The sequence below is a fragment of the Neophocaena asiaeorientalis genome, unplaced genomic scaffold (genome assembly GCF_003031525.2).
Source record: "Neophocaena asiaeorientalis asiaeorientalis breed wild unplaced genomic scaffold, Neophocaena_asiaeorientalis_V1.1 scaffold85, whole genome shotgun sequence".
In the NCBI taxonomy this organism is placed as follows: Eukaryota; Metazoa; Chordata; class Mammalia; order Artiodactyla; family Phocoenidae; genus Neophocaena; species Neophocaena asiaeorientalis.
The window spans coordinates 1,772,662-1,798,413 of record NW_020174301.1 but is presented as its reverse complement, the minus strand read 5'-3'; the positions used below and the strand labels follow the sequence as shown (position 1 = coordinate 1,798,413).

At 48.0% G+C, this 25,752-nt stretch overlaps 1 protein-coding gene across 1 annotated transcript in view; it reads right to left on the bottom strand.

The window, feature by feature from the left end:
* The window catches only part of RBM20 (RNA binding motif protein 20), a 197,290-nt gene that overhangs the window by 12,164 nt on the left and 159,374 nt on the right, over window positions 1-25,752 (bottom strand). Inside the window, 6 exon segments of the mRNA XM_024755924.1 lie at window positions 2,785-2,919; window positions 4,463-5,123; window positions 6,512-6,616; window positions 13,265-13,913; window positions 15,929-16,008; window positions 24,783-24,914. Of these exon segments, the coding sequence (XP_024611692.1) occupies window positions 2,785-2,919; window positions 4,463-5,123; window positions 6,512-6,616; window positions 13,265-13,913; window positions 15,929-16,008; window positions 24,783-24,914 (1,762 nt within the window).

Genomic DNA, 25,752 nt, shown 5'->3' with positions numbered 1-25,752 from the left:
TAACAGTAGCATTGACATATATACACTCCCAAATGTAAAATAGATAGCTAGTGGGAAGCAGCTGCATAGCACAGGGAGATCAGCTTGGTGCTTCGTGACCACCTAGAGAGGTGGGATAAGGAGGGTGGGAGGGAGATGTAAATGGGAGGGGTTATGGGTATATATGTATACATATAGCTGATTCACTTTGTTATACAGCAGAAACTAACACGACATTGTAAAGCAATTACACTCCGATAAAGATGTTAAAAAAAATCTAATCGGAGACTATAATCAAGAATAAAAGTACAATATGTAATAGCCCCAAGCCAGAAACAACCCAAATGCCCATCAACAGCTGAATGAATAAACAAAATGTGATCTACCCATAACCACAATGCAATACTCAACAAGAAATAGAAACCAACTATCCATACACCCAACAATTTTGATGAATCTCAGAATAATTATTGAGTGAAAAAAGCCAGGCAACAGGAGTACATACAGTATAATTCCCTTTACATAAAATTCTAGAATGCAAACTAATATTTAGTGACAGGAAGGAGGGCAGTGGTTACTTGGGGACTGAGGGTGGGAGCGAAGGATTACAAAGGAGTATCAGGAAATATGGGGGATGAGGAATATGTTCACTATGTTGGTTGTGGTGATGGTCTCACAGGTGTATACGTGTGTCAAAATTCATCAAATTGTGCACCTTATGTGCACTTCATTAACATCAATTATACCTCAATAGAGCTGTGTTTTAAAAACTAAAATGAGCTACCATTTTCCTCCTAACATGTTGGTAAAAATTAAAAACTGATAAGATCCAAAGTTGGCGAGGACGTGGGGAATGAGTACTCTCACCTGAGGTGGCACTGAAAACTGGTATCATCTTTTTTGGGAGCAATTTAGTGGCAATTATGAGAATATGAAATACAAATATATATGGACATCCCCCCTCCCCCGGGCCAGGACGTTATCCTCCAGAAACCCTGGTTCACACACAAAGGTGACAGTGCGTTTGGAAGGCAACAAAGCTCAGAGGCAGCATGGCACAGGGACTCTAAGTGCGGGGGTTTGAATCCTGACTCCAGTCTGGGCTGTTCGTTAGCTTTGCAACCCTGCATCTCATTTTTTATCTGTGATCTAGGGATAAAAATATTACTTACCTCACAGGTGTTTTGAGAGTTCAATGAGAAAAATACTAGAAGTCGTGCCTACATGGTAAATAATAAAAGCCTAACTATTATAGCATTTTAATAATGGAAAAAAAACAGAAAACATAACGTTCATCAGTAGAGGAATGGATCGAGAATGTGTGGTACAGCTTTTAAGATGGAATATTTGCAGTGGTTAAGAAGAATGCATTCTCTATGTACTGATGTGAAGAGATCTCTAAGACCCACTGTTACATTATAAAAGCAAACTGCACAACATCATGTGTATAGTTTGATCCTATTTTTGTGGGAGAAGAACTATCTGTGGGTATGACAGTGGCTACCTCTGTCGAGGGGGAGAGACTGGAGGGAAGAGATACAACATTTAATATTTACTTCATATGGTTTTTTAAATTGGTTATAGTAATCTTTCACACTTTTTATAATAAAAAATAAAATAAAACATGAATTATACGGTAGCAGAATTTATTCTTAATTTTTGCCTGTGTGTGTCATACAGATTTCTAAGTTCCTAGATGCCAAGAGACTTGTGTTCCATTTTTCAGTTCCCCCTGAGTGTCTCACGGAGCGCCCCGTTATCCAGGAGGGGTTGCTGACTAAGTGAATGCATAAATGAACTGTCTAGCACCTTTTTCCTGAAAGGCAGTCTTTGCAACTATTTTCCAACATTAAAAAACCCAGGGCCTTCTGGCAATCATCTTAGTTCATTCTAAGGTCAGTGTGTATTTGCTTTTTTTAGATTTTGTCCTGGAGCATACTGGACGCTATGCAGCAAACGCATCCTTTAAAAAAAAAAGAAAGATTGCTCTTTGAATCTGACTAAATGGCATACTTGGAGGACTGGAAACAGAACGAAATTTTTAAAAGCAGATGAAAAGGAAAAAAGGAAACTTGATGGAAAGGGTGAGCCTCCATGTTGACTAGCCCCTCGGGGGCTAACTGACTTGCTAATAAAGGACTTGCAGTGACTAGAAAAAAAACCCCCAAAACATTCCTGGGTATGACTTGTTTGAGGACATGCAGTTACCCAGCATGGGAAGGACAGGGGCCCACGTCTCTGTTCAGTGCTCTTCTATCAACTATATAGGGTCTGCCCAAGACACAGTCTATTTAGCATCTATGGCTGAGAGAAGCTGGTCTCTCAAAGAGAAAACAAGGCAGCGTTGTTTTGAGAAGGGCTGGGGCCAGGAGGGCAGGGAAGACCTTAGCAGAAGAGGTGTGTTTCTTTTTTTTTTAAACATCTTTATTGGAGTATAATTGCTTTACAATGTTGTGTTGGTTTCTGCTGTATAACAAAGTGAGTCAGCTATTGGCTTTACGGCAGCTGCCGGCCTCTGCTTCCCTGGCTGTATGGTCAGGAATAAAGCATTTCCTGACAGGGAAAACAAGTCTCTGCTCTGGCTCCCAGGGCAGTGCCGTTCAAAGTCTGGCCCCATGAGGTATCTGGTCTACTGTGGGAGACTGAAATTTCAAGAAACTTTAAGGCAGCATGCACATCTAGGTAATTGCATCAGACACGAAAGACAACAAAATGACAAAAAGCCCTCTCAAGCTCTTAGATGTTATTACAGGACTACCCTTTCCTGGAGCCAAATTCTCAGGAAGGACTGTGTATTTCACCCACCTAGAGGAATGCTAAGTTCACTGAACACATCCTCAGGTTCCCAGGAAGGCAAAGAAAGGGGCTGTTTCAGCTCCACTTCAGCGTATTCCAGTGACCTCACGTCCAGAGATTTCATTTCCATGTACCTGGAGTTATCTGCAAAACATGAGCCAGGGCAAAGCGGTAATGAAACACAACATGCCTCAAAGGATCCCTGCAACTGTACTCCTTGCACTGTGTGATGGGAAACAGTCCCTTGTGCTGCTTAATAACGTGAGACTAGGCCAGGGCTGCTAATTAGAACCAAAGTGCTATAACAAAGAGCTTTTTCCGCTGCCAAAAGAATGCCACACGCAAGAAAACTTGGCAAGCAGCTGCATCAGGTCTGTGGGGGGATGGGCTGCTGATGCCTTCGGTTGGGATGATCTATCCCCATGTTCCCGGTTCAGTAACAACTCCATCTCTGCAGGCAGAAGAATTATTGAAGTGCAAAAATTGTGCTGATGTCCACAGAAGCACTGAGGCGGGCAGAAAAGGCAATGCCATTCTCACCCCAAGCCTGTCGAGCAGTGTTATTAAATATGAACTCCAAACACTGGCTAAGCTAATAAGCCATTAACACCAGTGCATGTCGAGACCTATACCGCAAAATACAAGGGGTTCAATCAGAGCAAGGTGACAACACTTCGCTCCTTTATTCTTGCCTTCCGTAGACACAGCCCAGGCCTCAGTGTTTCTCTAGCAACAAGGCAGCTCACAGCAGAGTTTCCATGGAGACTCAGATCCACACAGGTGAAAAACAGCTCAGGTCAGCTTGACATGGAGGGAAGTCCAAGTCCACTTACCAGCTCGTGCCAACCACAGAGCACTGGGTTGACATGTTTATTTTTAAGCCTTTCCTCTATATTTTCTGCCCTCGACTCTTATCCCCCTGACTTCAAACTCTGGAATGCTGCAGGCTTTCTGCAAAATGAATTTCTAGCTATTTTCATTGAGAGAAAATTGAGGACTACTCTCCCCTCCCCCACAGTCCTTGATGGATCTTTAGTTTCCACTTGGCACAGAAGACAGGGCTTAGCCTATTTTAAACTCTGTCTTTCATGATGTCACAGTGCCAGGCACAGACACACATCACCTCCACTGGAGGTGGAGGAGCTCCCGGGACAAGTCTTGCTTCACTGTCAGATGCTGGAGAAAAGTGGGTCTGAGGTGGTGAGAATGGGAACCGCCCATGCCCCTTCATGAGCCCCTCATTCTTCCCTCTGCCTGTTCCTTTCTCGGCCTCCCACGCTCCCGCCCCCTCACTCAGGCCTCACAGAAACAACGGCCTGGGTGGTCCTCGGTGGTGCAGGCAAGAGAGGCTGCTTGCCGATCCTTACGAACCAAAGCTCCTTTGATAACTCCAAACATTTGCTAATTTAGTTGGCACAGTCCATCTGGGATCCCGTAAATTCAGAGAAGTCCGTCCTATCTGAGCTTGCTTCTCAGAAACGTGTGGCCACCCATCCGACTTCCTTTACACCAATTGCCTAAAAGCTCTAACAATTTAGCCAGGCTGTTAAGCTTGCCTTCTGCACCAGCTTTCAGGCTGGCTGAAACCTTACTTCTGTTCGTTCCAGCCTGCACACGCCCATACGCTGCTCTAGGGAAGCAGTGGTCCGATCAACCCAACCGCACAGGAGAAAAAGGAGGTAGTTACCCTGGGTCGACACTCCGTGGCAAGCGTGGCTTTGGAGGTCTGTTTCGGTGAGGGGGCTGGCTTTCTCCTCCAAGGGGCTGCCTTCACCAGCCCCATCTTCCAGGGTCCCCCTGGCCTTACAGTCATCAAGAAAGGGGCCAGGCTGCCAGGCCCTCTCCTCTGCTGGCCTGGGGGAAGACATTTGCTGGAGTGTAGGGGCCAGACGAACATCTGAGCTCTCTGCTCCCTTTGCCTGCTTCTCGTAGCAATCTGAGCCCTCCAGTGCGAGGCCCGTCTCGCATTCAGCTGGCTTCCGCTCAACATCCAGATTTAGGCCAGGCGTTTCCACGTCCACGTCACTGGGGCAGCTCATGGAAGCAGACGGCAGTTCTTTGGGCGACTCGAGGCTGATTTCCGCAGCCTCCTTACCTACGGTCTTGACTCCCTCCTTGGTGAACTCTTTGGTTAAGTCCAGGTCTAAGGTGGTTGTCACACAGGGACATATCTCTGGACAGATTGTGTCCTTCTGTTCGATGGGCACAGTTTCCTCCAGTTCTGGGATGTCCGGTTCCATGATAAAATCTTCTTCCTCCCCCACCTCGTCCACTGTAACCAGCTCCTCCATGTTCGTGGGGCACCAGCTCTCCCCCTCTGCCTCACTTCCACTTTCCGAATCTTGCTCCTGAATACAAATGAGGAATGGAGGTCAGAGGGTGGCTGAGGAATGGGTCTTGGTATTTAACCAGAAGAGGGTGCAAACCTTGACCACAGGACCCCTCAAACCAGAAAGATGCTAAGCAATCTTACTCCTACCTGGGAACATTTACTGGGTAATTAGGAGCTGTAAATCACTGTGACGAGTGATGAGAAGTCTCTTATCATTGATTTATCCCTAGGATGAGGCTCCAAACAGCACAGGAGTTGGAATAAGCCCTTAATGTTTAACCCACCAAGTGGACAAAGAATTTCAACTCCTGGTATATAGTAGGTGCTCAATAAATAGTTTTTTCTTTTGTTTTGTTTAGTTGTTTTTTTAGTTGTGGGCAACACACTTTTTATTCAGTAATGTGGCTTAGAGGTGTTTCTATATCATCGGATCTACATCTACACCTTAACTGTTAATGCCCATGTAGGATTCCAATGAAAGTTACTTAGCCTGCTTCCTAATAACAGATATCAATCTCTGCTCATCTTTTTCTGATCAATTTCTGGAAATTTTATTTTTTTTAATTCCGAAAAATAAATAGTTTTTGAACAAATGAATGATTGAGTTGTAAGCGCTACAGGCATCAACTTGCTGGAGCTATTTCCTTGCAAGTAGGGCATCACTAAATGTTAACTGCAGCAAAGGTCCCTACAAAATCCTCCCAAACAACCTCTCCCAGCAAGGGTGCAACCCTCCGTAGCCATGGCTCAAACTTGGCCCCTCCCGAAACTTTCTCCTTGCTTCCCCAGCAGCTCATGGACCCAGCAGCCAGCTTTAGGAGATCAGTTTCCCTGCCAGCGATACTCATCTCTCTGCCTCTCCTGGCCGGAAAGGCACGAAGCTGGCCACGTTCCAAGGACGCTTCTTTTTGCTGTGGCAGCCCCAGCCCTGTAACTGGGTTTTTCATTTTAATTAAGTAAAATAATGTTTACAAGCACGGTAGATGTTTTGTTAATCCCAGGGTCAGGGCCTGCTGAGGTTCAGGACCCCAGCTTGAGTACCCAAAGCCCCCTTCCTCCTCCAGCCCCTCCCAAGGCAGCTGCCTATTTTGGGAGCCTGGCTCTGAAGCCTGAGTCTTTTTTGGGCACATGTTTTCTCTTATAAGCGCAGCCAAGTTACTGAAGACTGAGGCAGAGCCCAGGCATGTGGTAAAGATTTCCTCAATAAAGACTGTGCAAGGATCCCAGGCAAAGCCATTCCTCCAAGAAGTGCTGGCTTCATTCACAGACCCGCTGGTGGGGTCTCAGGCACATCCCATGCAGCAAGCAGGTCATCACCCGGCAGGATGGGGATGCCTGTGACTTGGAGCCCAGTGGCTGTTGTGTTGAAGTGGCTACACTGCCAGCATCTGGGACAAACTTTACCTTCCTTGACTTTGTGTTCTCTGCATCAGAGGACTCTGTTTCTTTCTCCTGCCTGCCCAGATGCAGGGGGCTCTCTTCCATGCTGTCCTGTTCCTCTTTTTCAGCCTTACCAAAGGAAGAGCAGAACAAATCAACAGTGAGAAGTGGCAGAGGGCACGCCAAGAGGAAAACACTGTTGAGCACAGCTAATGCTGTCGGATGTGTTTCACACACATCACTTCCTTTATCCTCACAGAACCCCTCAGAGGCAGGTGCTATTAGCATCTTCATTATACAGATGGGGAAACTGAGGCTCAGAGAGGTTAAGTAACTTGTTCAATGTCACACAAACGGAGGCACAGAAATGTCTTCATGGCTGGCCTGAGGGCTTTAGGGAGACAGACGTCCCTGGCAAACTGGGTACTTTTTGCAGCTGTATAATCTGTAGACAGTGAGGGTGAGTAAAGGGGCCAAGGGGGAACTGACCCTGGGGTTCACAACCATCATGGCGACATCTCACCAACAGATCAGTCTTAGCCATAAAAAAAATCACCTCCAGGCCACTTATGGGTAGGAAGGGTGTTGTCACCCAATCAGGGCCCCTCTCACCTCTCTTTTGCCTTATCTCTGTCGTAGAGCTATAGCCCCAACTAGCAATCCCGCCCCGTCTTCCTTCCTCCTATTCCCTCCCTCAGATTAAGTCCCTCACACTAGTGCTCATGTCTGGGAAATTGAACAACTGAAAGCAGATGTTTGCTTTGAGAATTAGGGTCTCTGACCAGCCTTGAAAACAGGGGTCAGCCAACTACAGTCCTCAAGCCAAATCTGATTCAGTTCCTCTTTTTTGTACAGTCTGCGAATGAACAATGCTTCTCATGTCTCTAAATGGCTGTATGTTAAATGCTTATATTATATTAGCTACATAATATCCTCAATTTTGCCTTGTGGCCCATATGCCTAAAATAGTTACTCTCTGGTGTTTTGTAGAAAAAGTTTGCCAATCCCCATTTCAGAAGGTTGAGGAGGACATTCTCCCATGACAAACTTTGGCCACCAAATCAGTCACTGTTCCTGGGCATTCTTGGGAGCAAGTTGCATTTTCTCGACAATTTTGGCCGAGGTTGGCTCAAAGTAAACCACTCTCGCTCTGATTTCTTAAGAGAAGACACACCCGTCTTTGCCGACAAGGAGGCAGCCGGGGCAGGAGCTCAGGGCTGACGGGTTTAACCAGTTGTTATGGGACAGGAGAAGACGGTTTAAATCCTCGAGTCTTTGCTCTTTCCGGTGTTCAGAGCGGAAGCTCTGCTCCAGCCTTCTGAGCCAACCTGAGCTCAAAGCAGCTCCGAATGCCTTTTTAGCCCTCAGAATCCAGAGCTTCTACCAACAGGGGACCACTTTTCTTTATTTTTGTCTTCCTGAATAAATTATCCATGGCCCTCCCTTGTCAAAATAAATAGCCCTTACCCTTCCCAGGCAGTTCCTGCAGCACACGCCCATGTCAACACAGTGAAGAGACTCCCTCCAGTTCAAGCTGGGAGAGGCAGGGACAGCCTGGCCGCCAAAAGCCCCCCGCCAGGCGGACCTGCTCTCCCTCCCTGCAGGCAAAGGAGATAGAGCAGTGCCTTTCAGTGCACCCCTGGCCCTGGGAGCATTTCCAGGTGACAGCAGCTTACAGGGAACAGACAAATGCAACCAAGGCACTCATCCCATCCCGCCACCAAGCAGCTCAGGGAGCAATGTGTTAGGTCCCAACTGCTGCAAGCAGGGCTGCCACCACAGGGCCGGGGTTACTGCTAAACCACCTCCTAGGTGGTCTTCCACTTCTGCTCTGTAGCCCCCTCCCAAGTGTATTCTCCCCGAGGTGATGAGGAATGATGACTCCAAAATGCAAAATCTATCATATCCTCACTGCACCTTCTTGCTTGAACATTTCGTTCTCTTCTCCTTTGCTTCGCCCAGTAAATACCCACCTTTCCTTTCAATCCCAGCAGCCACACATCCTAACCAAGGAGAGCCTCTGATTCGTTACAGGCAGTGGTCCCCAACCTTTTTGGCACCAGGGACTGGTTTTGTGGAAGACAGTTTTTCCATGGACGGGGAGGGATGGGGGGAGCGGGGGATGGCTCAGGCGGTAACGCCAGTGACGGGAGCCGCAGGTGAAGCTTTGCTCGCCTGCCGCCACTCACCTCCTGCTGTGCAGCCGGGTTCGTAACCGGAGGTTAGGGGACCCCTGCTTACTGGCACTAACAGCACTGTATCCTCCATCTCCTTAGCACTTCACACTCACACTCGTGTACTCATTTAAGGAATTATTTGATTAGCTGTTTTTCATTAGACCATGAGCTCCATGAGATCAAGAGTCATTTTAGCTTTGGCTCACAACTGCAGCCCCAGTGCTAGGTGCTCCACGAACACTGGGCAGTACGAGAATGGAGACAGGTAGGAGAAGGTGGAGTGAACAACAAGTACACACCTGCCTCCCAGCATGCTTGGGTCTCTGTCTGGGCTTTGAACTGAACATAAGTGGGTTTGCTATTTCTGTCTCCTAGGGATTGTTTATACTGGGGGCTGCATTCTGGGGACACCTGGGGCTCCATCTGGCCCACAGACATGTTTTGTTCTATACAGTTTCTAAAACATGGGAAATTTCATACAGATACCTGCATCTGGACTTTGGTCTTGCTCTAAGAGATGGGAAATCTGACAACACAGGGCAGCTGTGCCTGAATGGCAGCCACAGAATGGAGCTGAGCAGTGGCTGCCCCAGCAGACAGGTACCTCCTGCTTGGTCCACCACGGTCCCAGCTCTCCACCTTGGCTTCAATCATGCTGTCTGGTCTGTGTCAGCTGCCTGGCTTCCCTTCTCTAGGCACCTGGCTCTGTAAACCCTGATGCCCCTTCCAGGAAAGTGGGGGAGCGCTTCTTTTCCAAGTCTCCCTATTCAGTGACTTGACTTCTTTCTTTTACCTCTGGTCTCATGGTCAGGGCTGGGCCTCATGTCTGGCTGTGGCCACCCAGAAACACTGAGCAGCGCACACACTGGCTTCCCCAGCACTGGGCACTCTCTCCAGAATCTCCCAGGGTTTCCCGTGAGCACAAGCTTGTTAAAGTCCTACAGCAGCCTTGTGATCACACCCATTTCACAAACAAGAAAACTGAGGCTAAGAAGAACAGGGTGTGACTTGGTTCTCAGATGCCAGGCCTCTACCTCCAGAGTCTGGGTTCAGTCATTCATCCCTTCAACAAATACTTACTGAATGCCCACTCTGGGCCAAGCCCTAATCTAGGAGCTGGGGGCAGGGCAGTGAGCACAGCAGACAAAAATTCCTGCCCTCATGGAGGTTACATGGGGGATGGGGGTAGGGGAGGGTTGGGAGGGAGAGCAGACTGTAAATAAAATAAAGACATTAGGGGATAGGTCAGAAGGAGACAGATGCCACTGAGAAAAAGAAAGCAGGGAAGGAAAAGAAGTGGGTTGGGATGTTGTGATTTTATGTGGTGGCCAGGAATAAACTTTGGAGACTGTGACAGTGAGTAGGGAGCCACATGGACTTTGGTGGGGGAGGGGCTCCCAGGCAGGGGAACATGTGAAAAGGCCCTGTGGTGGGAGGTGCCTGGTATATCATAAGAAAGGCAGGGACCCTGTCCTCAGCCCTGCTGCCTTCATTCCCCAAGTTTAGTCACTGCCTGTTCTCGGACTCCTGGAGCAACCCTGTGGGTTCTAGGTTGTTCTCAAGATTGTGATGAGAAGTTTGAGATCAGTGAGGCAAACTCTTTGTTCTGCTGTTATTCCATCAAATGGTATTGGCTGCCTGGCTCCAAACCCACAGAAACAATCTGTTGCGGACCCCAACAAGTACCTACTGACCCCACTCTAGGGCTATTAGAGGCAGAACCTACTAGAAGGACAGAATTGTGGGGAAACCCACGGGGCCTTTCTGGGAAGCTTTTTTTGCATCAGGGGCTCTTAGGATGATCCACAGCGTGCGTCACCATGAATGAGCAATGTTGTGCAAACCAGTGAAAGTAGGGTGGGTACAATAGGAGAAGTTACCAAAGAAGAGTCTCAGAAGTGTGGGTAGGAGGGCAAAGGGGCAGCTCCGCCCCTTTGCCATGGGGGACAGAGGGTTCCAGACTGGTGGTATGTGTATGAGGCCTTGAGGCCCTGCTAACTCTCACTCTCTTTCCTTCTTTTCTCAAGGTACTGACCCATCACCAGCCCCTTGGACACCTCCGAGCATAGACACTCTTCTTAAAAACATCCACTAGTTCACAGGTTCTCTGGATCCAGTTCAAGTACACACAAGAGGTCCTTCATGGGCCCACCCCACCCACTTCCCTAATCTCATCTCCTGTGCTTCCCCTGCTCTGCCAGGGGAAGTTGTGGAAGACTTTGAGATGGGCAAAAAAGATTGCTGGGAGTCCTTCCAATGGAAGACTGGACATTTGTCTAGTACCCTTCCAGGGTACCTGATTCTATCGGAGTCTGCACCATTCATTAGCTTGAACTGAGCTATTTCACAACTTGGTTAATTGCAGAAATGTGATAATAGGACAAATGATTCTTGTTCATAGAGACGCGAAGGGACTTTATCTGCTGGAGATGCCACTGATTCCCACAGAAGAGGCCAGTTTCACATCTATTAGCAAATCCACCTCAGCATTACTGAGTGCCTCTGTATGCCTGCTCTTTGGATTCTCCTCTGAACAGCCTTTCACATCTTACTGGTTCCCTCATTAATTAATGAGTTAAACAATACCTTTGACATGTATTCATTTTATGTTTGTATGAGAGCCATGATTTTACTTCTTAAAAACATTACCCTTTAATATGCCCTAAAGATACAGCCACGTTGAGTAGCTCCAGGTTCTTCAAAACAGTCTTCCCTGTTATGAAGAACCTGGAGTATTACTCGGCCGTAAAAAAGAATGAAATAATGCCATTTGCAACAACATAGATAGACATGGGGGGAATTATATTTAGTGAAATAAGTCAGACAGAGAAAGACAAGTACTGTATGTTATCACTTATATGTGGAATCTAAAAAATAAAACAAATGAATGAATATAACAAAACAGAAAAGAACTCACAGATACAGAGAACAAAAGAGTAGTTACCAGGGGGGACTGGGAAGGTGGGAGGGTCAAGATAGGGGTAGGGGATTAAGGGGTATAAACTGCTATGTATAAAATCAGTAAGCAACAAGGATATATTGTAAAGCACAGGGAATATAGCCAATATTTTATAATAACTTTAAATGAAGTGTAATCTATAAAATAGCAAATCATACTTTGTAAACCTGAAACTAATATATTATAAATCAGCAATAAAAGAAGTCTTCCTTTCTCACTTTTGCCCTTGCTGCTTCCCAAACTGCCTTTTTCCCCACTTTCGATGTCCAGCTCAAATGCCACCTCCTCTGTGCAGCTTTCCTTCTCTCCTGTGCAGAGCTGACTATCCACTCGACTCCAGCAGGGGCCCCACTGCATGTAAATTAGTTTTGTAGGTTGGCTTCCACCACTAGAACTTAATCTCTGCCATAACAAGATTACTTCCTACTCATCTTTGAACCCCTGTGCCTAGCACACCCCCCCGGCAAAGCATGTAGGAATAAAGTCGTGGCCAAAGCTCGGCCCTTCAGTGTTCATGGAGTTGAGGCCTGGGATTCTTATTCAGACTTAGTCATTGTCAACAGCTCCTGGGTCAGACTAGAAGATATGCATGTAGGATTTTTTTTTTTTTCTTTTTGCGGTACGCGGGCCTCTCACTGTTGTGGCCTCTCCCATTACGGAGCACAGGTTCCAGACGCACAGCTCACGGGCCCAGCCGCTCCACGGCATGTGGGATCTTCCCGGACCGGGGCACGAACCCGTGTCCCCTGCATCGGCAGGCAAACTCTCAACCACTGCGCCACCAGGGAAGCCCGCACGTAGGGTTTTTTAAGTGGATTCTTTATGCAGACCACCCCCACCTCCTCGCCAACCTCCACCAGCCCACTCCTACTTAAATGCAGGCGGCTCTGGCAAGAAAGAAGCGCAAGCCAAACTAGAGTATAAACCTGGTACCCAGAGTCCTCCTTGTGACCCACCGTGTGAACTGAAGTCGTGCAGCACGTTGTGAGCCCTGGCTGAAGCACTTGGATGAAAGGTGCCAGCCAGCTACTGAGCATTTTTATTCCAGTGGAAGGAGAACACTGTGGACTGGGTCTAGAGAAACACATCAAGCCCTGGGTGCCCAGTATCACTGAATGGGTGGTGGCTGCTTCTCCTTTACCACCTCTCATCAAAGCCCCAACACTGGTAGACGTTTTTGGCAGGAGGATGGAGCGAACCAAAGGTCTAATCTCCCCTGGCACGGTCTGTGGGTGCAAACACCTCAGGGCCGTTCCACTCTAGACAAACAGACAAAATAGAAGGACTTTGCATCACGTCCCTGCCTAATTTCTAGTAAAGGCAGCAGGGTGCTGTGGGATTTGGAGCCAGATCACCATTCCAGCTCCACCATTTCCTGACTGTGTGTCCTTGGGCAACTAACTTAAACTCTCTGTGCCTCGGTTTCCTCATCTATAGCAATGATACTATCATTACTAGTATTACCTCATAGGCTTGCCGTGAGGATTAAATTGAGATAAAGTGTTTAGCACAGTGCCTGGTACAGAGTAAATATTCAGTAAATGTTTCATTCACTCAGTAAACGTTCATCACCATTCTATTAATAGTATTCTCCCGTGGGACCTGCCTCTCCTTACCTGGCGGAAGGGATTACGTTATTACCTCATTCTCTGCCATTTTGCTTTCTTTACTATCAGCCCCGTCTTGGTCTCTATCAGGTCTCTTGGTTCTGGTTTTCTCACTCTGCTTCGACTTGGTGCCCTTCGGTTCCAGCCCGTCTTCCCTGCCCGAGCCGTCAGGGGGGGCGTGTCTGCCTTCCCGCAGCCTGGCCTCATCTTTCCTCCTGGACCTCCCAGGGACATCCTGCTGCTGCTTCAGATACTTCTCCGATTTGCCCTTGGACTCTTTGCGGTAGTAGCCGTCTTCTCGGCTTTTGTATCCCGACGCGGAGTGGAGCGGGTTGGGGGACCCAGACCTTGGGTGCCTTTCTCGGTAGCCCCTCCCTCCTTCCAGCCGCTCGTCTAACTCGGCCTTGTCCAGTTGCCGGGAGTACTGTTTGCGGTCATGCGCCCACGTGTCCATCCTGTCCCTCTTGTCCTCCCCGTTCTCCCTCCAGGGGACCGGGCCTCGCTCTTCCTCCCTCCTGGCGTAGGGCGAATGCTCCCACGAGTCCCGGCCGCTGCCCCAGTCAGCCCGAGAGGGGCCCGGGGGGCTGTGAGAAGAGCTGCAGGAGGTGAAGCTCGGAGTGTGGGACCTCGGGGACAATGACCGGCTCACCGGACTTCGAGATCTCGGCCTTTCTGGGCCGTATCTGTGAGGGAGCAAAGGAGCCGTTTTAGAATCTGCACCTTCCTCAGCCTCCATCCCCAGATACACCCCATCTCTGCAACAGACATACTGCGCGCGTGACCCCACCTGGCCATAACACGCTTCACCACAACTGCGCAGAGCGCACAGAGAGGTCCAGGAACAAGCTCTTCCTCCCTCCAGGCTTCTGGGAGGGATTTTCCCTGAGCACAGTCCTGGGGGCTTTCTGCCCCTTTACTCATTCTGCTCCTGGGAACTGGGATGAAAAATTGGGCTGTTCTGGCTCACCCCAGCTCTCTTCCTCTTGGAAATGAGCTACGCTCAGGGAGGAGGAGACTCTCCTGGTGGGCAGGGGCGGGGTGTGCCGAGTTGCCCTGGTTCAGCCTGGTAGGCAAGACTGCCTAACCCCGGGGTTCAATCAGCTGATCTCTTGACTATGAGACTGAAGTCACCCCTCCACCTGGCCTCTACCGAAATAAAGGCCACCTATTGGGCTCCATTTTTCTAGGAAGGCATTTTGGGGTTGGAAGAATCCTTAGAGCCCTGACCTGCTCATGTATCAGATGAAGAAACAGAAACACAGAAAAAGACCCCAGCCCGTATAGGGTTCAGAGCAAGACCTCTTGGTCACCTGCACCCCGACTCTACCACAGAACTGCAGGGTCACGGTGTGGCTTCACACGTCTTTTAAAAACCCAAACAACTATAATATTAAAAACAAACAAACGAACAAAAATCCCAAACCTGAACAGCTACATACAAAGATACACACACACACACACACACACACACACACACACACACACACACACACACAAAGGCTGTTATTAAGCTGGTCAACTGAGTCATCCACCTGACATTCTAAAAGGACAGGCAACTTTCATTTGGTTCCCAAATACAGGAAAACCACGCAGTCCTCACTGACCAGGGGACAAGAGACGTGGCTCACTGGGACCAGCCTTGACCTCCACTGGGGAAGCAGCCTGGGCCGGGCCCTCTGCAGCGAGGTTAGAGTGCCAACTGCGGCAGCCCTGGGTAAGAACCACAGAATGTGCCGGCCAGGTGCTGCTCCGGCTTTTTCCACAGTGGCCTCTGCAGGGACTGTCTCCATAGGGCAGTGACAGTGGTGAACTTGTAGCCCGGGCTTGGCAGGGTCACAACTTCAGCTGGGAGAAATGAGTTGGAAATGTGACTGCACTCGATGTTCAGAGTAAATGACTGGTCAGGTCATGGATGTTTCTACACCTACATTCAGCTCAAGAAAAATCAAGGGCTGGCTCTAAACAGAAGACACACACACCACACATACACCCACATATGTACCACATACACACACCACACACACACTACAACACAACACACACCAAACACACACACCACACAATACAACCACACACACCAAACACAACACACTACACACACCACACGCACACTACAACCACACAACACACACCAAACATACACACACAAAACACACTACACACACAATACAGCCACACTACACACACTAAACACACACAGAACACACACCACACACACAATACAACCACACAACACACAATACAAACAGACACACCAAACACAACACACACACAGTACAACCACACACCAAACACACACACATACAACACACCACAAACACAGTACAACCACAACACACACCAAACACACACGCACAACACACACAACACACAGACACACTTTCAGGCTGTTTTAGCAGAGTGTACATTTGCCCTTGAGAGCCATATATCAGCAGATCCCCTCCTATACTCCTTGACAACAAAGGAGGCGCAGCTGAGGGGAAGCTTAGCATCTTGAACTTTTCTGAGGTTTAACCTGAGCACTGGACTGGACTGATGCGTTCCATCAGGCACATGGAAATATAGGGCCCAGAGAAGCTGATGGACAGGGCAGAGGCAAGGGCAGAGCACAGAGTGACTCAAATACCCCTAAGAAAGAGAAAGGGGAGAATGTTCCAATGACGCAGAATCTGCCCTGAGACCTAAGACCGGGCCTCACCTGTCTGCTTCCCGGAACATGTCCCTCTCCCTCTGGGAATGGATGTCCTGGATGATGGCAGCCACGGTTTTCCCAGGTTTCTAGGCAAAGTCAGAGGGGTCACCATCAGACCAGAGATGGCCTTGCAAACACCAGAAGGAAGCAGCTAGGACTTGGGTTCATTGCCCTGTCCACCAAAGGGGGAAAAGTGCCTTTTTAGGGGAAGAAAAAGTTTAATCCAGAGGATGAAGAGTATGAACATAATGCTGAATGGCGGCGCGGCTGCGTGGTCCAGGGCACGTGGCATCCCTTGAGCTGGGAAGGAAGGAGCCTGAGGCTCACCATCCACACGCTGGGAAAAAGCAGCATTTGTTAATACCCACCTCCCACCTCCTTCCAGATAAAAGCAAATATCTAAAATGTGAAAGGAAGGAAGGGAAAGAGGGCGGGAGGGAGGAAGGCATTATAACTTGGAAAGAGACTTGAAGATCACTAACATGCAGCCTCCACATCTTACACCTGAGGAAACTGAGACCCAGAGAGGTCACTGAGGCAGAGTTCTGCCTGGCACAGCTCCAGCCACCAGCCACACGGTGTTCTAGGGTGACTCCTGGGCTTGTGCTGTGTTAAGGAACACACTCAAGGTCACAGAGATCATTAGAAAATCAGGACCTGACAACAGGCATTTTAACTCCAAGGTCCTTTCTATGCCCCATGCTTCCTGCAACTCCTGACTTCAGTGCGAGGATCCACAGGGGTCATTTTGTGCTCAACGTAAATCTGCAAGGTGGGCAGCGCAGGCTGTGAGCCAGGCTTCCCAGCTGAGGAGGCCAGGCACCCAAAGGCTCTGCCCTTCCCAGAAGTTACTACGGGATGACTGCGCCAGGACAGGACCACGCCAGCTCCCAAATGCCAGCCAAAGCCTTTTCCTAAACCCAGATTGGCCAAACATTAACAAAACAATAAACAATCAATGATTAAAAAAAGAAATTCATGAGCACAGAAGGATGGAAGCATTTTCCAAAAGACTACACAAAATTCATCCAATTAAAATGTATGGAACAGGCTGAATTTATGGTATGTGAATTATATCTCAGTAATACTGAGGTTAAAAAAAGACCTAAAAACCCTCAGTCTATGATGTCAACTTTTTTTTTTTTTTTGCGGTATGCGGGCCTCTCACTGTTGCGGCCTCTCCCTTTGCGAAGCACAGGCTCCGGACGTGCAGGCTCAGCGGCCATGGCTCACAGGCCCAGCCGCTCCACGGCATGTGGGATCCTCCCGGACCGGGGCACGAACCCGCGTCCCCTGCATCGACAGGCGGACTCTCGACCACTGCGCCACCAGGGAAGCCTGGTGATGTCAACTTTTGACAAAGAATTTTATTAAGAAACTTAATCAACTGCTCTTTTTATCCTCAATTTTTTTTCCTACGTAATTAACAAAGGATCATGAAATCTTAGAGCTATACAAATGTTAGGTACCATCAAATATCTCATTTTATAGGTGTGAAACCCAGGACCAGAGATATGAATTGAGCTCTGTGATTAGCTGGGACTAGAATTCTTGAGTCCTCTGAGTGCACAGCTGCTTATCTGTGTTATTGTTAAGATTGAAGCTTGGGCTGGGAAAACAGTTCAGGAGAGAATAAAGGAGGAGCTGCCTGTGGGTTCAGGGGAGAAGTCAGAGCTCGGACTTAGGGAAAGGATGTAAAATGTTCAAGCCAGAGAGGGATCTCTTGTCAACTTGAAATGCAAGAGGAGAGAACGTCAAAGAGAAGGAAGTAAAAAAAAAAAAAAAAAAAGAGAAGGAAGTGACCGCTAGCCCTGTGGTCGTGAAGAAGGAGGAGGTCAAGAAGGTAGTCAATCCCCGTTCAAGAAAAGGCCCAGGAACTGAGCACTGGTCAGGATACCCACCCGAAAGGAGCCTCACACTTTTGGGAAATGGTCCCTTTCATCTGACTGTAGCTATAAAGATTGACCCTCTGTAAGCATATGGAAGTGTCACCAAAAGTAACCAGATCACCCAAGCCCTGCACTGTCAACTAGCACCTGAGCTGCTTAAACTGGACCAGAAGCAGAGACCGAAGGCCAAGCAACAACAGAGCTGGGGCTGTGGGCCTGGGCGGAGAAGAAGGCTACTGCCCAGGACGCTTCCTTCCACCCCACCCGAGACCATCTGTCCTCCCGCCAGCGTTGTTGGTCACCACCTGTGGGTAGAACAAGACGGTTCACGTGGAGGTGCTTCCACTGAGTGGGTCTTCCTTCTGCCTCCCCACCTTGGGCAAGGTGGAAGTTGCCTACTGCACCATCATGGGAGAGGCCCGCCTGGGATGGCTGGTCCCCAGGAGACCCACTGCAGCACTGCCTCCATGCAGGCCAGCCTGGGAAAGCCGGAGGGAGCCATCAGGATCCAGTGCAGGGACGTGTGATAAGATCTCCTGGCACCGGGGAGGCCACATCCCAAGTTCCAAATCTGTCCCCATCCTGCCAAGCTGGAATAGGCGAAGGCTAAAGAATGTGCCCCCAAACTGGGTACAATGTACCATGGCGAATTTTCAGAACACACAAATTCCCTGAGGGGGTTGGATCAGGGACTTTCTGTGGCAAAAAAGAGTCCCCAAAGTCCCCAACACTTTTCTTCTGCTCTCTGGAATCTCATATCCTCGTGATTGTTCCTTCCAGTCCAGATCCAGGAGAACCTGGGGTGAGAGGAGGGGGCCTGGTCAGGGAGCAGCTGAGGTTCTGCCGGTTACCCAGCGGTAGCATGGGTGGTGGGATTGAGACCTGCAGGGACGGGCAGGTCAGGCCAATGTCAGAGCCAGAGGTGTTCTAGGAGCTCATGGTGCCTTTTGCATCTCCACCACCACAGACAGCAGCCCCTCGGGCCCTTCCCCTCTGGCTGCCGCCTGATGAGGGCAGAGCAGCCAATCAAGCACCACAGATGGAAACACCCTCTAGTGGCCCAATGTGGTCCCCCGGGGGTCAAAGAGATGCATCCAGAGTTCTTTGGGGGCTAGAAGAGCCTCTTCTGGGCTTAACTATTTCCTTGCCCCTTATTTTCCCAATCACAGAACAGCCTCCTGGGGCCACTGTCAACCCAGCGCCCCCTGAAGTTCCTTCTGTTCAGGTCGCACGGACCCGGTGAGGCAGGGAATGGGGTTATTGATCGCAGCCGTTAGTGGCACAGGGCCCCGCATGGAAGGAGCGCTCCACGATGACTGGCTGGAGAGATGGAGGGATGGGCTGACAAGAAAGGACATGACAATCTGCAAATACTATACGCTGGGCTGGCGGTCACAGGCACTGTGACCCCCCTCTGAGGACCAGAGGTCAGTTTCTCTCTTTTAAGTGATAATTCCAAATTGTTGGCACTCTCTGGCCCAAACACCCTGCCAGCTGCCATCTGAGAAGGAGTCAGAAGTGGCCAAAGATTTTCAAATAACAGAATCAATTTTTCACTCTAAGAAAATCCTCTCCATCTTCCTCTTCAGGCCTGGCCTCGTTATCCTGTGGTTAAAGGTATAAAGGAGGCAGGTACAATAAAGCTGTAATCGCTGCAGGGGAGTGGAAACAGAAGAGAACGGAGTAGGTCTGCGATGATGTTTGGGGGTACCTTTTTATTGAAGAACATTTCAAACACACACAAAAGTAGACAGAATTGTATATTGAACCCCAGCCCCCCCACAGTGAATCCATTTCCACTGTCAACAAGCCCCCAGGGGACCATCCACAGTGCTCTTGGTCAACACATCTTGCTACTTTAGGACAAGGGTGAGCTTCCAAGCCCCATACAGTCCCAGGGAAGTGTGCCCTCAGAGGGAGGCAGATGCTGGGCCAGCATAAAAGAAGCTGCCAGAGAGTTTTGTGCCTCCGGACCCCTCCGCGGCTGTTTTACATGTCTCCAGAGTCCCAGGAAGATGCTGAAACCTTCCAGATGAGCCCTGAACTTGTCAAAGCCAGATCCTGTCCCAGCAGCCCTGACTGTTTCTGACATGAGTGTGCTTTCCAGGCTCTACATCTCTTCTCACCCAACTGCTGCCCAGAAACCCCCTCTCTGTTTCGTTAAGTTGTCTCATCCTTCAAGGCCCTACTCAGGAATCTCTCCCTTCTTTACACAAGCAAGTCACACTGCCTTTTGCCACTGAACTTCTAGGAGCTCCGTACGTATGCACTCAGGTTGAAATCACGAGAATTGTTTATCTCCCCAGTTTATCTCCGCCAACCCCAGCGTATAGTATTTGTAGGCTGTCATGATCTTTCTCGTCAGCCCATCCCTCCATCTCTCCAGCCAGTCATCGTGGAGCGCTCCTTCCATGCGGGGCCCTGTGCCACTAATGGCTGCGATCAATAACCCCATTCCTTGACTCACCGGGGCTGTGCAACCTGAACAGAAGGAACTTCAGGGGGTGCTGGGCTGACAGTGGCCTCAGGAGGCTGTTCTGTGATTGGGAAAATAATCACAAGTGAGACAGCAAACTTTCCCCAAGTGAGGACCATTCTCGTATTCATTGTAGCTCTCGGCACCACATGTTATATGGAAAAGACCCTCAATCATCATTTGCTGATTTATTCTTCCTAACCAAGAGCATCATGGACCACTCACAAGACTGCTTCCCAGGGCCACGGACCATCTCTGTGGCCAGGAGGCTGGCAACTTACCAGTGACACTGAAACCAGGCCCGCTGTCCCCAAACCACCTGGGAGCTTCAGTCCCACCCCAATCCACTAAATGAGAACATCTGGGCAAGAGGACTTGAAAACTCCCCTGACAGTTCTCTGATGGAGTGACTGGAACACACAGATTTAAACTATTCCAAGCTCCCTTCTGCCGGTAAGACACTGTGACTCTGGGGAAGTCTCTATAGAATAACCAATCTTGTCACACAGGTCTGCAGGCAGGAAAACACTCACTTTTTACTGTTCCTTCAGATTTTCTCTTTCTCATTCATTTCACACATTTGTTGGACACCTACTACATGGAAGTTTCTGCCCCAAACGCCCTGAGGAATAAAATCTCTGCCACAAAGAGTGAGACAAGTTTACTGGCATGAGGAAATATTCAAGAGAGGAGAGGAGAAAGTGCCTTAAAATCTCTCCTTCTTCTCCCTCCACTTTGCCTGGTGAGCAAAAGGTAAAGTTCCAGGACAGAGACCCATCAGAATTTCCCCCACCTCTGCAAGCCCTGGCGGGATCCCATGTGGTAGCCCTTTGGCCCAGAGACACATGTGGATACAGTGACACATGTGGATACAGCGCTTTGCTGTCTGCCTCCCCAGGAACCATCCTCTCTTCTGCAGCCTGCTCCCAGGACATAGCAAGTGACACAGGCCTGGCCAGTCACAGCACGGCCACAGAGACTGGCTCAGGGAACAGCACGTGTCCAAAGCTAGCTTGACTGGAATGACTTTCGGGACTTCTGTGGGAGCTACTAGGAAAAACTCCATCTTTCTCTTGGTGAAGGAAATGGGAGGCTGAGGCGCCAGAGCTGCTGGAATCACTGAAGCCATCGCGCCGCCTAGAGGAGAGAGCCGGGGGCTGTCAGGGGCCACCGCAGGGAGACCCCAATGACAAAGCCAAGCGAACCGAAAGCAGAGTGGAGAGAAACCAAGTCCTCATGATAGCAGTTGGGCCCTGAATGCAGCCATGCCTGCAGCCAGGGCTACTCCTGGTCTTTTTAGTTACATGAGTGAAAACATTCCTTTTTTTACTTTAGCCATTATGCTAAAGTTCTAGCTGATTCAGGTCAACATAGGGACCACAAGGCACATATTTCTATGCAGTGGAAACATGCCTTGAGATGCCTGCGCATAGAGGCAGTGTGACTGCTTGGGAAGCAGAAAATCCTTACCAAAGGTCAGGAAAAATGTTTTCTAGCCACTCAAAGTGTGCTCTGAGGACCAGAAACAACAGCATCTCCTGGGAGCTTGTGAGAAACGTAGAATCACCACCCTGCCTCAGACCTACTGAATCAGAAATTTTAATGAGATCCATAAGTGATCTGTATGCACATTGAAGTTTGATAAGCTCTATTAGAATACCATCTCTGCTGCTTACCGACTGGATGACTGTAAGCAAATTACCTGATTTCTCTGTTTTTCACGTGGACAATAGAGATTATAAAAACACAATACAGAGATGCAAATACAGTGCAAAACCAAAGCAGTCCTAGGTTTTAATCATGGCTCTTCCAGTAACTATGATCTTGGGCAAGTTACTGAACTTCTATGAGGCTCAGTTTCCTCATCTGTAAAACTGAGATAATAATACCTGTCTGACAGTACTGGCGCCAGGACTGCAGTAGATAATGTATTAAAGCGCTTGGCACATTACTTGACCCAGGACTCAATTAAAGGTATATATTCTTGTTATTGTTGTGGTACTATTTTAATTACTGTTATTATCCACCCTACACACCTCATAGGGGAGGGTGATTGTGAGCCTCAAAGAGACCATGTATGAAAAAAAAAAGCTTAGAATCAAAGAACACAAGGTATAGTCCTTTACTGATCTGGAAACTGAGGTTCACAGAGGTCAAGCAATTTGCCCAAGGTCATCAAAGAGGGAAGGCACAGAGGGAGGGCACAGAGGGAAGGCACAGAGGGAAGGCACAGAGGCGAGGCTGGCCCTACCACTGTGCAGTCTAGTGTAGGTCGCATAGCTGTTGATGGTTCCATGTTATGTGTTCTGCCTCCCCAGACTTGCGACCTCCCAATCCGTGGGGCCTGGCCCAGTTCCCACCCACAGTGAGCACTCACTGAACATCTGCTGAATGCAAACTCGGACCATCTGACCTCTTTAGCCCACAGTTTTGGCACCACCCCAAAGGACCTCTCTCTGGATAAGGGACTACAAACACCTTGGTACTTTAAGAAGGAGAGTACTGCAGTTAATCCTAATTAGAACCTTATGACAACATCTCATTTGGAGACCCAAAGCTCCCCTGGGAATTCAGTGCAGTAATTCAATTCTAAGCCCCAGGGCAGAATCCAGGAGGACAAGAACTTTGGGTATAGAATGGGGCGGGATCGCTGACTTGTCTGAGAAAAGCAACAGGCTTTCGTGAGTTGGAAAAAAAAGTGCCAGGTTCTGCCTGAAGCAGAACTGTTGACAAATGAACTTCAGAAGCAATAATGCAAGCAGAGCAGAATCAGGACTTCGACAACTGGTTGACATATTACTGATCTACATATGTAGACTTGTCAGAATGCTAGTCCTAGCTAGAAACAACCACTGAGCCTTTGTCTTCTGACTTGAACCCTGAAGGCAGATTAAGGGCTGTGAGCCTTGAACAAAATGGACCCTAACTAAATATGGAATGAGCTGAAGTCAACTGGAAAATCCCATTAAATAGGACAGTAGAAAGCACAAAATAAGAAGTTAGATTTAACCACAAATGTGGCACGAAATACAATAAATCCAAACGGACTAATGGCTCCAGCCAAGAGAACTCCTGCAAACCAATAGGAAGATACAATCCAAAAGAAAAGCATGGGCAAATGGCTTAAAAAGAAATTTCCCACTGGAGAAGACCTAGATGGAATAACCAACAAACACATGAAAAACTTCTCAACCTCAATTAATATAGAAAATAAAAAATAAAATCGTGATAAACCATTACACTCTCTCCAGAGAGGCAAAAATTTTAAAGTTGGACAAGACAAAGTGTTAGCAAGAAGGTGAGCTATTGAAAACTCTCAGACACTACTAGTAGGAATGCTATCATCTAGTACAGTTGAGGGTAAGCATGCCTTGTGATCCAGCAATTCTACTTCTAGTTATGTACATTCCCTGGTTATACGCACATGTACATGGGTACTGGGATAACATGTTTGAAAATGTTCATAGTAGTAGTGTCTCTAATACCCTAAAACTGGAACAACCCGAATGTCCATCAACAGTGGAATGGCTAAACAAATTTATAGTCACACAATGGAAATTTATTTAACAATGAAAATAAAGATGCACCCAACATAGATGGCATAACGTTGAATGAAAGAACACAGTATGACTCCATTCACATAAAGTTCAAAAATAGGTAAAACTAAACTATAATGTTAAAAAAAAGGGCATAGAGAGGGGGTAGAATAATAAGGAAAAGCAAGGAAATGGTTATCTCAGGGCCAGGAGAGTGGAGAGGGAGGGGCTGAGCACAAGAAGGGGCTTACAAATCTTGGTGCTGCCCGTGTCCTATTTCTTGACTTTGGTGGTGGTTTTGTGCGATTTATGGGAGCTCACCCATTATTACTTTTTCGACTGTGCAATACAAAATTAGCCACTTTTCTGTCTGTATGTTATACTTCACGATAAGACAAAAAAGAAGAGAACGTAGAGCAAGCTAAAACAAAAACAAAAGCCCTGTTTGGAATTACCTCAGTTCAATCCTTAGTTCGCACAATGGCCAACTCAGTCATGTGCTGCTTAGAAGGCTTTCTATGAGGCTTAAGACAATAAACATAGAGAGGATGGAGGAGAGAATAAAAGATCAAGGGGGTGACAGATGAAGAAAAAGTTACTGAAGACGTGTCTGGGTTTCACTCAGGGGTTTACGCTTGGAACTCTCACCTCTGAAAAGCAACCATCTTTCCCTTCTTTCTTCATCTTTCAAGACTTCTCTTAAAATCCTCCTTGGATCCTAGGTAGGTAGTCATCTTGCCCCAAGCACCCCTTTGCATCTTGTACTTACCTCAATGAGCACTTTTCTTGCCATGTTATAATGGGTTTGCCTTTCCATGTGATATCCTCAAAGGCAGTGGGTAATTTTTGGATCTTTTCCTGTGCTCTCCTTCCCACCAGCACTTAGGCCAGTGGCTGACAAGGAGGAGACACTTAGCTGTTGCTTGTTGAATGACTGAATGAAGAAGAGAATGCTTTACCTTCAGCTGCAATTCCTTGTATCTCTTGGACATCCGAATGAGCAACTTCTCACCATTGATCATGGCAGATTTTTCTTGGTAATACTGGACCATGGCCTGGGCAGCCTCTGTGTAAGCCATCTCTAAAAAGGCCTAGGAAAGAAAGGAAGGACAGACATTGGACTTGACTTGAATGGTCTTAAAGAAAATTCTGTTCAAGGTATAACTCCATGTATATGAAGTTCAAGAATTAGGCAAAACAAACTGATGGTGGTAAAAGTTAGAGCTGAGCTTCCCTCAGGCTTGGGGGTGGGATACTGACTGGGAAGGGAAATGAGGAAACCTTCTGGGGTTCTGGAAATGTTCTATATCTTGACCCGCATAGCAAATACATAGGTGTACACATGTAAAAAATTAATGGAGTACATTTAAGATGAGTGCATTTTAAAGTATGTGTTTTATACCTCCACAAAAAGGAAACAATTCAGTACAAGGAAGAGCTTTCTTTGATCCCATCTGTTCAAAGAGACTTATTTATTAACTTCAGCAAAAGAGCTCATTATAAGATAGACCCTCTCCTGATTCCCCTGGTCACCAAACATTATTTTTAATTACATATGTCCATCCTGGGCTACATCATGCCACAGGAGTCCCTCTGGATGGGAGGGTCCATTAACCCACAGTTCCCCCGAGGGAAGGGGGTGTGGGGGGGTGAGTCTGCTGCACAAGTGACCTTGGGCTCATCCCTGAAAAACTTGCTATTCGGTAGTGGTGGTGACAGGAGACAGACACAAGGGTCTGTGGGTATCTGAGGTATCTGAGCTCTCAATTTCTTTGCAAAGAAAGAAATACACTAAAAAACTCGGGGGCTCCCTAGGCTTGAAGGAAGGCCATGTCTTCGTAAGATGGAGAGAGAGGAGACCCTCAGTTACGTTTCCACAGCATCTCTCCTCTTTAACTTTTCTGATAAAAACCCTTACAAAGAAACGGG